General features: G+C 45.5%; 1 protein-coding gene across 3 annotated transcripts in view; it reads right to left on the bottom strand.

Moving 5' to 3' along the window:
• Positions 1-2090: 2090 nt before the first annotated feature.
• The window catches only part of MAML3 (mastermind like transcriptional coactivator 3), a 354592-nt gene continuing 343738 nt past the window's right edge, over positions 2091-12944 (bottom strand). For 2 of the 3 annotated variants that reach the window (XM_006123997.4, XM_075929926.1), the window contains 2 exons: positions 10906-10993; positions 2091-7132 (listed from right to left, as the gene is read on the bottom strand). In XM_006123997.4, the coding sequence (XP_006124059.1) occupies positions 6147-7132; positions 10906-10993 (1074 nt within the window). In that variant the 3' untranslated portion in view covers positions 2091-6146. The remainder of the gene's footprint in view (positions 7133-10905; positions 10994-12944) is intronic. The other variant, XM_006123998.4, reaches the window with a different exon arrangement.

Here is a 12944-nt window from a genome sequence, read left to right as displayed (position 1 = left end):
ATATACTAACTCTATGTATTACTCACCGATGAAATGCTGCCACTTCTGGAATGAAATACAGCAGCTGATTAATGGCACAGAGCAACAGTACTACAGACGAAATATGGGACCAAAATTCTAGAGTTACACCTGCTTACTACAGACCTGCGGTGGGCTACCTCAAATGAAAGAAAGGCTACCACATTGCCTTTAGATAGCTCACTTATGCAATTTACCAAGCAGTGGACAAATTCCAACAACCCTCTGAGGTAGGGTTACCAGGTAGACCCCCCCAAAATACTGGACACACTTGATCGTGGGCGCGGAGGGACCGGCCGAGAGGGGGGCGGGGCTGGCCGGGAGGAAGGGGGATGGAAGGGGGGAAATCGGGGGCCAGAGGGGCTGGCTGGAAGGGGAGCGGGGCTGACGGGGGGGAGGGCTTGGGGGAGGCTGGGTGGCTGGAAGGGGAGGGCGGGAAGCAGAGCTGGGAGGATCAGGGGCCAGGGGCACTGGACAGGAGGAGGGGGATGCCAGAGGAAGGGGGCAGGAAGCAGAGCTGGCAGGGGGGAGAGGGTGCAGCCACTGGCCGCATCCGGAGTCCAACAGGCTGCGACCCCGGCAGGCACTCCCTCTAGTTGCTAGTAGAAGCTGGGCAGGGACAGGGGGAGTGGTTGGGAGTCACTCCCCCCACCCGGCTTCTGCACGCAACCAGAGGCTCCCAGCTGTGAGGCGAGGCTGCGATCAGCGCTGGGAGCCTCTGATTGCATGCAGAAGCCGGGCGGGGGGAGTGGCTGGGAGTCCCAGCCAATGCCCCCATCCTGCCCGGCTTTTGCACGTGACCACAGGACTTCCAGCGCCAATCGTGGCCCCGCCTCTCAGTCGCTCCCCCGCCCCCGCCAGGCTTCCGTCCAGCACCCAGCTGGAAATTCAGAAAACACCAGACACTGTGCTCGTCCGGTATTTTCTGAATTTTTCTACCGGACAGAGTGCGCAAATACCGGACTGTCCGGTAGAAAACCGGACACCTGGCAACCCTCTGGAGGTAGGTGCATATTCACAACTTCATTTTACATATGGGGAAACATCAGTGTGATTGTTTTGTATCAGTGTAATTCCATTGGATTCTGTGGCATGACTGACAGGCCTGGAAGGCTCTCTCAAGGCCACATGACATGGCAGCAGTGCCAAGACCAGGATTCAGCAGAGTTCTGACTCCTGCAGTAGCATATGCTCCTTTCAGATTTTTTTCTTCTCTGTTTTACAGGGTAATAAGCAGATTCTCAGCAGGATAAAGTCCAGTACAGGACAAAAGGCTGACCACTCACTCACAAGGAAGGAATTGGATTATTACTGAGGGCAAATTAAATTGCTACTATCACAATACAAATACAAATACAAAATGAGGGCCTGTTCCCTGGGAATACTGAGCGCCCTCAACTTCAATGAAGCTGATCTTTAAAAAAAAAAATCAATTTTGCCCACTCAAATGAGGCAAAAGCACTATATTGTGTGCCAAATATCAAGTTTTGAACTTCAGCTGATTTTGCTGTAGCCCTGTGTGTTGTTTTTTACAATGGGAACACTGTGTCTTTTATACTCACCCACAACTCAAATAGGACTGTGGCAATTTTGCTCACGCTTTTAATTAAAATAACATTAATCTCAAACTTTCAAATACAGCCCAAACCTGGGTGAAATTAAGACTGAAAAATTATTACCGTGGAAAGCGTGTAAAAATGACTTATCACGAAAACACTTTTGCAACGTTAACTAGAGCTGTTGTTATTGGAGGTCATGACAGTGTATCATGAAGTGAATGGCTCTCTCCTGCAATCAATAAACCCCAACAGACTTTGCCCCTTCTTCTTATTGACTGTAATTTTATAGCTAGCCAACCAAATAAAATAACACTCATGCCCATTTAAACTAGCTCCCTCTTCTTCCTTTGAAGCCCCAATAATGGATAATGGGACAATAATGGTAATATCTGGGTATCATGGTAGGAAGTATGTGAGGTACCATGAGTGAGAGTCCTATAAATCAGTCTCTTTTTTGATTCAGATAACAATCTTTTATTTGCTTTTTTTGTTTGTTTGTTTTTTCTTTAAAAGTGGTATGTTAACATCAGGTCATTTCTACATTTTCAGAGCTCTGTACAGGTCTCAAAGGAAATAAGCAATGCTTAATGTACAAAGTAAAAACAGAACACTAGAAAAATCTGAATAAAATGGAGCAAGTTGCTGTCAGGATACAGTACAAATTAGTAATTAGACGTCATCTGAAGTGCAATATCATTGCAGTGAGGATGAGTTAAGGAATGAAATAAAAATACTCTATTTTAAACAAACAGTATATATATATTTATATGTATATATTTTACAGATAGTAGACCCAGTGATATCTGCAGAATTGTAAAAATCTATTTACAAATAACCTTTTTTTAAACATTACATATACATCAGCACCATAGTAAGAAAAAAAAAACTATTAAAATCTACTTCTATTACTTGGTCCCAGTACAGAGTATTTGGAGGAAGCTTTCCAAAGACACCAGTGACTCAGTCCTCATCAGCAAACTTCCTGTCACAATACATGTGCTAATTCCTGTACCCTTCTGATAAAAGTGATGTTCCATTATGTTGCTTTTCAGTGTGTGCGTGTTTCTAAATCTAATTTCCCTGTTGGCCTCTCTGAGGATGCATCTACAAAGCAAGACCAGTTTCGGGGCAGTGAGTCTCAGCCTGGGCCGACTGTGACCCGGGTTCACAGGGCTTATGCTGCCAGGCACAGATGTTCTGACTCAGGCTGCAGTCTGGATGCTGAAACATGGCTAGGGAGATGGTCCTGGAGTCCAGGGTCCAGCCCAAGCCCAAACATGTGCAATGCTATTTTCAGCCCCACAGCTCAAGTCCAGTGAACTCAAATCAGTTGACCCATGCATTGAGACTCAGCAGCATAAGGGTTTTGTTTGTTTCTTTCTTTGTTGTTGTTTTTTTGCTGTGTAGATGTATCCATCCTTCACAAGGAACCCTTTGCTACCAAGGCCAAGAAATAGTGATACTACCTGGGGAAAAGCTCCATCCACACAAGGCTTGGCATCCTCACTGCTGTATGTGACCCTTGATTAGCATGGTGCAGCTGTATGATACAGTGCAGGACAAGGAAGTGCCCCACCCACTCCTGTAACATTTACACTAGCCACACAATTTCCCCTTGGGAGTGCCAGTTGTACCCTTCATCCATCCCCCTTTTTACGCTGGTCTAAGATTCCACTAGCTATAAAATGCTTGTGGTTGAAGTCTTCAGCTGGTGCTCATTTTTATAGTGTTAGGATGCACCCTCACCTCCACTGATGTCAGTGGAAAGACTGAATCCCTTGGACTTCAAACAGCTACTGATCAGCCCCTTCATGTAGATCATTAACATGTTTTACCCAGCACATTTTAACTAATGCATTCTCTGGTGGAGACAGGGCACACTGTATTTTAACACCGATTGTTTGGGAGTTCCCTTAACCATCTAGCCCATGTTAAAATACGGCGTGCCCTCTCTACACCCTTTGTCATAGTGTAGACAAGCTCAGCAAAGGGTTACCACACAAGAGTGAACAAGCAGCAGGGCAATGAGTTACCGGATGCTATATCCACACTGCAACCTTAAGCACAATCCCCAGGACAGGTACAGAGATTCGTCTTAACTCAGCTCGAGTTAGTACATTAAAAAGAGCCGTGAGGCTGCTGAGGTGGCTCAGGCTAGCCACCCAAGATCAGACCTGGGGGAGGGAGGCGGACACTGCTATTTTTAGGACAGTATCTCCAGTTTGTCTACCTGTTTGGGGGATCACCCCACTTGGCTGCAGTGTAGACACACCATAAAAGGATTAAGGAATCCAATTTACTCCCATTCCTTGCTCCTACTCATACCTGTGCTGTATGCAGAAACAAAGGGCAACCTCTGAGGTACTGATTGCCCATCCTCAGCTCCTACAGATTTCAGTGGATCAGCACTTCATCACCATGGGGCCTAACTAAAGATCTGTCAATTGGTAGGTTTGGATCATTTAAACAATTTTAACTTCAATGAAAGCTTTGGCTCACAGGGATGGGTTAGTAACATGCCGAAGGGCTGGGCTTTATTCTTTTAAAAGCACCATTTTGAAAGACATAGCACAGTTTTGTTACAAGTTCAGCACAGATCTGCTTTCAACCTGTTGAGATACGTCACCACTACTGCCTAGCAAGCTTGTTTGGGGAGACCCAATATTTGTGGTGATAACCAATAGAAAGCTATTTGCCCTTCCATGGATGACCATTACACCAGTCTGTCTTGATTCCTGCAGTTTGGATACCCTGACAGTGGGAATTTTACACAGAACATCCGTTTAAGACAGAAAAGCAGGCTACATGTAGTATTAAATCAACTGCAGGGGCATCCCAGCCCCAAGTAATACCTACTAACCTTGCACACTCAGAAGAAGGGAAATTTATTCAGAATTCCACACGCTAGTGGTGCATTTTAATGTTCTCATGCTGGCTTCCTTTCCTCCCTGTCCCTGCACATGGGGACTGCTGTTTGGCTGAAGAAAAGTGAAGTGCAATGGCCTTGTGTTAACAGTGCATGTTTGTCCCTACTATTAAGGAAAAACAATGTGGCTGTGTCTACACTGGGCCACTTATTTCTGAAAATCAGCCGCTTTTCCGGAATAAGCTGTGAGCTGTCTACACTGGCCCTTGAATTTCCGGAAAAGCAACGATGCTCTACTGTACAAAATCAGCCACTATTCCGGAAAAACTATTCTGCTCCCGCTCGGGCATAAGTCCTTATTCCGGAACACTGTTCCGGAAAAGGGCCAGTGCAGACAGCCCAGTAGTCTTTTCTGGAAAAAAGCCCCAATCGCGAAAATGACGCTCGGGGCTCTTTTCTGGAAAAGCTATTTGCCCTTCCATGGATGACCATTACACCAGTCTGTCTTGATTCCTGCAGTTTGGATACCCTGACAGTGGGAATTTTACACAGAACATCCGTTTAAGACAGAAAAGCAGGCTACATGTAGTATTAAATCAACTGCAGGGGCATCCCAGCCCCAAGTAATACCTACTAACCTTGAAAAGGGCTTTTCCGGAAAAGCAGCCTGCCAATGTAGACGCTCCTTTTCCGGAAATACTTATAACGAAAACTATTCTGTTTTAAGCATTTCCGGAAATTCATGCCAGTATAGACACAGCCCTAGAATTATAAGTATATTGGAGGAGGAGGAGGAAAAGGGGGCTTAAATTGGATCTACATAGAACTCTAGTGTAATCTGTTCACTCTGCTTAGTCCTTTTACACCTCGTTTAGCTGCTAGCCTACAGTACATTACCAGCCAGCACAGATGTGCCAAAGCACCCAAATACAGAAACACAGTGCTGAGCCTAAAAGAGAATTAATTGCTCATTAAGCTAACCCACCCACTTAAACAGTGGGGATGTCTATTCCTATCCACCGACAGTCCTGTACTCTGTCTTGCTCTTTGTATTGCCAGATTTATGTTCTGCCAAGCTATTCATGTTTTATCACTCTCCAGTGAAAATGGTAACCCTTCGATGATTGGTTAGGCTAATCACATGTGTGCTGGACATTCGCTGGCAACTGAGTAGGCTCCAGAAGCCATGCTCTGTATCAAATCAAAGGGACAGGAACACTTTGAAATCTGGGATCTATTTATACCCAGAGTTCAACACATTTTTGAGCTGCACAATCACCTGGCAACTCCTTTAGGTTTTGTTCCCGGCCTCAGGGATCTAGCTCTTCACATGCCCTGAAAGCTGCAGCAATTACAGTAAAATGGAATGGGAGAGATTGGGAACATCACATCGCTATGCAACCGTGCCTCACCACACAGAGTGCACCAGCTCTTTCCATGGGCAGCGCGCAGCTGCTTTTTCCAGCCCCTCCCCACCCCCATCCCCATGTCTCACAGCCAGGCAGAGCAGGTACTGCTGTGCAGTGGAGATTGCTTTGTGGAAGTTTTGTGAAATCAACACGTCAATGTTTTAATCACCTCCTGACTCTCCCACAGCCAGCTCAGTCTGCACAGAGTAAAAAGCAAAAAACAAGGATGGGGGGACATCCTGTTTTCTTTTTTTAACTTAACAATCAGAGTGTTAAACTGTACAATCCCATTCACTATGGGTTTCCAAATAACTCGTCAAGTTCTTGCATCCACTCATCACCTGGTCCGCCTTTAATGATGGAGTCCACAAGGTCTGCACTCTCTGTTATACTTGAAAAGGAACCTCCAGCTCCATCATTACTGTAATTGTAAGAAATGTCCTGAGCGGGATTCCTCTCATAGGCCTGACCCTGGCTACTCTGAGCAAAACTCCCACCTGGCATCTGCTGTGTAGGGGGCTGACTGAAACCAGGCATTGTGGGAACCCCCTGACTTATTGCAGGCATGACCATTGTCCTTGCTTGGCTGGTTCCTTGTTGCGCAGGGAGCTGTTGCAGCATTTGTCTTCCCATTGCTGGGTTCAGGGCTCTGACTGTTCCAGTCGTGTCCAATACTGACTGGTTAATTCCCTGTGGAAAATGTTGCTTGGGCAGCCTTGGTTGCCCAGACTGCACTGGATATGCCGTGCCATTGTTGAATGACCCAATTTCACTGCTAGTCCTTCCAGGGATACCTTGTAAGCCTCGCTGCTGCCAGTTTTGTGCTCCTTGAGGGACAGTTCCCATCATATTTTGAAGCCTAGGAGCTTGTGCTCTGGGCAGGACCTGGCTCACAGGTCCTTTCATCTGCTGATGCTGTTGGGGAATAGAGTTTACCAGGATACTTTGACCAAAGCTGCTGACAATTCCAACCCCTTGTCCGGACGTGGGCTGCCTTGGTCCCTGGCCCGCACTATGTGCCATGGTCATGCTACTTTGGTTTGCGTGCTGCAACATTTGGCTCATTCCTGTGCTCATATTGTACATTCCTGGTTGGCTGGTAGATGTGTTGCTGTAAGGAGTCATTCCCATCTCGGACTGAGCAGCCACTGTCGACATTGTACCAGGGTTCTGAGAGGGCGCCATTGCCATCATGCCTGCATTCTGGGCCATCATTCGGGAGGTCCTCATGCTCTGAAGCGCTGCTTGGTTTCTCACTGCTGCTATATCCTGGGGAGAACCTACAGAAAGGAGGGGGGAAATCTGTAAGTATTAGATAATACATCTTTGCATACCAAAACAATTTGTAGAAGCCTTAGAGATTGTGGGCTGATTTGAGATTGCTTTGCTTTTTGGGTGAACACATGATTCTCTCATATGAGAATTAAAGGAGAGAGAGAGAAGAAGGTTGCCCATCCCAGAGAGGAAAACTCTAGTCTTCCTAGTATTCACCTGTCAGACAGAATGTGCTTCCCCATCATGTTCCGGCTGTGACCTTAATGCTTACTTGCACAGTCTCCTTTCCTTGAAGGTGAGAAAATTTACAGCTCCAGTCTTACCCTAAGCAGGAATTGCTGATCATGTTAGGTATTCAATTTGTAAAGTGAAAGACTGTTCAGCAGAGAATACCATCAATACAGGGCATTAGATTATTTTCCCTTAAGACCTAAAATAGGGCTGGAGAGGTTAAAAGCTGAAGATTTACTTGCTAAGCAATTCTCGTTTTTTGACAATTTTTGGATGTGTTCCCCCATTGACCCATGAGTTTTTGGTTCTTCATTCACTTTTGAAGTATCAAGAAAAACTGATTCTGTGCATGATCCAGCTTAAACCATCAGAGCCATCTTGATCATGTGCTATACAGGCTCTTCTAGTAAAACTGTGAGGCTTCAAGGAAGCAGGTACCATTGGAACAGCAATACTGAGGAAGGTTGCGAAAAATGATAAAATGTTCAAAAGGCTTCTATGATACTTAGGGGCTCAGTCCCATTTTAAAAAATGTAGGTGCTTGAGAGCTATTGAAATTTGCACTCTTAAGTCTATAAAAACAGTAAATTACATACCAATGTATGTTTTCCTCACTGGGAAAAAGGGGAACAAGGACCCTTTTTTAAAAATGACACACACATAGATATTAATTTCTCTAGCACTATTCAGCTGCACCTATGTCATTCCCTTCAGACATGAGGCCCAATGGTGCTTCTATCAAAGTAAAAGACTTGAAAGGAAGCAGGATCTGGCATGCGGTCGCTAGAAAGATATTTTGTCTGACTGGATTTCAGAGTAAATAACTGAGCTCCAGCCAGCCAGTTAAGACTCTCTTTTAAATATCTCCATTGTCTTTCCAAACTGAGCCATGAAAATGGAAATGTCAGACTCAGAAGGCCAATCAATTTTTTAATAGCTCAGGAGGCATAAATGAATGGATTTTCTATATCATTGTTACTGATTAAGTCTATGGAAAGAAGAAAAATTGTTTTTTCGGGACATGCAGAGCAGAGAGAGTGTATTAGTGAATCAATATTATAAGCACATTTTACTCCACCTTGGACCAATAATGGGAAACCAGAAAATCCTAACCTTGTTAAATCCCACACCATGGCAGATAACTGCACCATGCTTGTTGTGTCTTCCTGATGTGGGATCATCGATTTCTGGGAAGCCAATATGCCTCTGTATTTACTATCTTTATTTAAAAACAATTACAGGAATTCTGATTATGCCACGGGTTCGTTGTGGCTTCAAGTCAATACCATACTGAACTAAAACAATAAAATTCTCTGCAGGTGAAGCTCAAATAGCATCGCAGTTTTTTTCCATATCAAACATTATTAAGTTAAAATTTAAAAAAAAATCTGTTGTAAGACACAAACTAAACAGCAGCAGCAAAACATGGTGTCCTTGAATCAGTCCCTGCCACCATGGCCCACAGCACAACACAGACCAGTAGGTCCTGTTATGGAAATGGATGGTACTTCTTCAGGAGTATACGGAAAAACTGTGCTCTACATATGGCTCAATGGATGGCCCCAGCTCCTCTGCCTGGCTGGGTTGAGGTGCAAAATACAGGTAAGGGAAGTGTTTCAATTTCGAAATAGCGCGTCCACACTGAGTGGATGCTAAATCGCATTTAGGCCAGCTGAAACCAGATCCAGCAGGGTATCAGGTGAGGAGTTACTTTGTGTGGCTGCTGCCTGAGGCTGAGGGATGCCCCCCGGACAGCCGGTTCTCAGGGTTCCCTGCTTGTTTGCCTACCTCGATGAGGAACAGCAAAGCATTTTGTCTCTGCGTGCTCTGGTTGCCCTCGCTCGGGACACCACAGCACTCTGCAACATGGAGCCAGAGCTGACCCTGGGCACTCTGGTGCCACTCTTGGACTGCAGGCTGCCATCCAAGAGGTCCATTGGGGGGCTGTCAGTATCCAGGAAGCCCTGCGGGAGAGCTTCCACCCTGAGGAGGACTAAGAGCCTTCCTGGTCTTCCTCACTGGGGGCTTGTGCCTCATTCCTCCCTCACATCCTTCCACTTATTCCTCCCTAACCCCCCTTCCTGATGTAAAATAAAATACATGTATTTTCATGAACACAAACTCTCTTTATTTAACAAAACGGAGGGGGAGGGGGGATCAAACTCTAGTGAGACTGTGGAAAGGAGGCAGGAGAGGGGAGAAGAGAGGGTGGGGTGAGGGAGGGGAGGAGGAAACCTGGGAGAAGGGAGCTGGAAGGGGGAAGGAAGGGGAAGAAGCGGGAGGGGAAGCTCAGGGCTCAGGGTTGGGGGTCTTGCCGGACCAACTTAATTTTCATGCAAACCTACTCCTGGGTTCACATGTGGCCTTTGGTGGCCAGGCTACCAGCTATCCTGTCATAGATGGCTGTGTTCCTCCATCTAGTGCGGAGATCATGGACGTTGGGAGCATCCCCCCCCCCAAACCTGAATAAGGTCCATGATCTCCACCATGGACCAGGAAGGCGCCCGCCTTCTCCGGGCCCTGGCAGTCTCCTGGAAGCTGGCAGACTGCTCCTGGGAAGCGGTGGAGGGCTGGCTGCCAGTGGCTTTCTGGCTCATGTTTTGGGGCCACTGGGTCAGGGGCAGTGGCTCTGGGCTGGCAGACTTGGAGCTGGCACAGGCACTGTGACCCGAGTCAACCCCTTTAAGGCCTCCGGGGAGGAGGGAGGGAGAGGAGTGTTCTTGGTTGAGTCTGGAGTGGCCACCAGGGCACCCTGGGAAGGCTGGAGGCTCCCTATTTCGATATAAGTATCTACACAGCACTTATTTCGAAATAGCTATTTCGAATTTGGCATTATTCCTCGTGGAATGAGGTTTACCAAATTTGAATTTGCTGTGTAGACATACCCTCAGGGTACAGCTACACTGTCTTTTTTTTTTAAGAGATATGCAAATAGCACTCGAATTGCATACCTTCCATTTTTTTCCTGGAAGAGACTTTTCCATCATTTGGCCCCGTCTACACAGGGCCAAATATCAGAAACCCCCCCTCTTTTGAAAGCCCCTTTTTCCTCATAAAATGAGGTTTACAGGGGGCTTTCAAAAGAGGGTTTTTTCCGACATTTGGCCCCGTGTAGATGGGGCCTAACGGCGGAAAAGCCTCTTCCGGGAAAAAAAACGGAAGAAGGCATGGAAATGCAAGGGCTATTTGCATACCTCTTCCGAAAAAAATAGACAGTGTAGCAGTACCCTCAGAATCCAAGAGTCAAAGAGGCAGAGAAGAAAGAAAGAAGTGACTGGGAGAATTTTTAAGGGGCAGATTTTATTGGGAAAAGCAAAACCTAACTCAGAAATATAACTCTCCATGTAAAATTGAACAATGCCTTTCTGTGAAAGTGTGTTATATCAGTGTGTATATGTGAGGGTGCAGGAGGCAGATAGAGAGAGAGAAATCTTCTTCCTCAACATCCTCCCTAGCCGCCAACATACACAAATAAAATGAACTTCCAGATGCCTACTACACAGGACAGCACTGACTTGGAGGGTTGAAAAGCATTTATAACTTTTACCTTGGAACTGACTGACTTGTTGCACTGGATACGAGTTCCGCTGCTGCTGGAGATGTTGCCGAGGCAAATGTGACTGCTGCTGCAACTGCTGGAAACGAATGAGAGAGAGGAAGAGATGACGGCAGAGGAAAAAAAGATGATTAATGAATGAATGATTGAATGTGACCATTATGAGACTGACTGCAGTTACAAACAGCAGCTCAACTGCAGCACTTCCGCTAGCAGGCTGTTCTGGTGAGACAAGTGCTGTGTGTCGGGGCAGGCAAGGTGTGCAGCAGCCTTATGTGAAGAGTCCTACTGAGAGCACATGGGCTTCTTGTTCGGTTTTAAAAGGAATCAACACTTAGACTCACATCAACCATCCCTACTCACAAGCGCTTGCTAAGTAGCAGTATAACTGTCTTCAGTCTAGAAGGAGCAGCGGGAAAGAGAGGAGATAGGAGGGAATATTTTCAGAATTGTCTTTGTCCAATAAACATGAGATGTGGGTCCAAAGTGAAACTCTGGATCTCAAACCACTTGAGCTCTCCTTCTGGATCCAGACTTAGTGGCTGGCCTATATCTCTACAATTGGGAGCACACTTGGGATACATAACAGCCCCGACTATGAGGACTGCTGAATTCAGATCTGAACTTTGTGACCCAGGCCCATCTCTACCCAAAACCAAATGGGCAAGTAGGGCCCAATTCCCCTCCTGCATTCTCCTTTGCCCTCCACCTGTTGTTGTTGCTATTTTTGTTTTTTTGTTTGTCGTTTCCATTCACTTGCTTTATTTACCACATACAGTCGCATGACAGATGTGCTGATAACTCATTCAGGACAAGTGAATGGTCTAAGATAGCGAGTGATTGTGAAATGCTGCTGAGTCCGGATTTGTGGCACAGCTGTGTTGAGCTTTCTCTCATGGCTGCAGTATATGAATATTCTTAATTTATTTAAAGCACATTCAGATGTTGATAGTTAATATAAATGGAAGTCAAGTCATGTCTGGGTTTATATGTGCCTTCAAAAGACTAGTAGGTATTCTGCAAAGCAGCTCTCATAAGACCCTGAGGTTATCTGGTTGCTGCATGAACGTACTGTAAACAGAATGAGCACCCTCCTAAAAGCAAGGGCTTACACATTTGAAGAGACATGGCAAAAGAGGAATGAAAACCAACCCACTGTATTCCCTGACCTACAAATGTTCATTATAAACTTCCTGTTCACAGTATGTAGATTCCCTCAGCTCACAGAAAAGAGCCTTAAGAAGAGCCCACTGCTGAGTAAAGAGTGTGTAGGAATCATAGCACAACTTTGAAAAATGTATTAGCAAAATACAAAGAGAAAAATGGTTACAATTTCAGGTGCACCAGTAAAAGCCAGGAATCCAAGGGGACCATTGGTCCTACGAATTTTTAGTTTTATGTGATACACTTGATCCCACAGCTGCTTTTCCCCTGTATTTTTAGGGTCTGATGCTCCACTGGCTTTCCCTTGTGTTGTGATGAACAGGTGTGCAAAGTGATGTAAAACACTACCACTCTGATTGGGCAGCTTAAAATACTCACTTTGCAAAGGCACAAATGACAAGGCAAATGAGAATTATGCCCTAAGACTGAATTCAATCTCATCTCCAGATACTGGATTAGAAGCACCATTTGTTGTGCTACTATGGGTAAGTTTTATTCAGGTGCCTCCTTTATAAACGAAAACCTGATTCTGATTTCCTATATAACAGTGTAAATGGGGAGCAGCTCCAGGAATCGATGGGAATATGCTAGTGTGAGACTGGCTTGAGATCAGAAGCAGCTTTGTGCTTTTCAAATGTACAGTTCACTCCAGGCTGCCAAATCTGTGCACACTGATTCTGTTCTCACTCACACCAGTTTTACACCAGTGTAACTCCACTGACTTCTGAAGTGTAGCTGCAGATTTACATTGGTCTGAAATCAAAGTCAAGGCCAAAGTATAAGCTGGAAGACTAAAGATTATAGCTTAACCATGTGCTTATTACATCCATTACAGTTTGAACACATGAATCTTGGTTCAAGAAACA

The sequence above is a fragment of the Pelodiscus sinensis genome, chromosome 5 (genome assembly GCF_049634645.1).
Source record: "Pelodiscus sinensis isolate JC-2024 chromosome 5, ASM4963464v1, whole genome shotgun sequence".
Classification (NCBI taxonomy): Eukaryota; Metazoa; Chordata; order Testudines; family Trionychidae; genus Pelodiscus; species Pelodiscus sinensis.
Note: the sequence above shows the minus strand (reverse complement) of the source record. Positions and strands in the feature narration are given on the sequence as shown.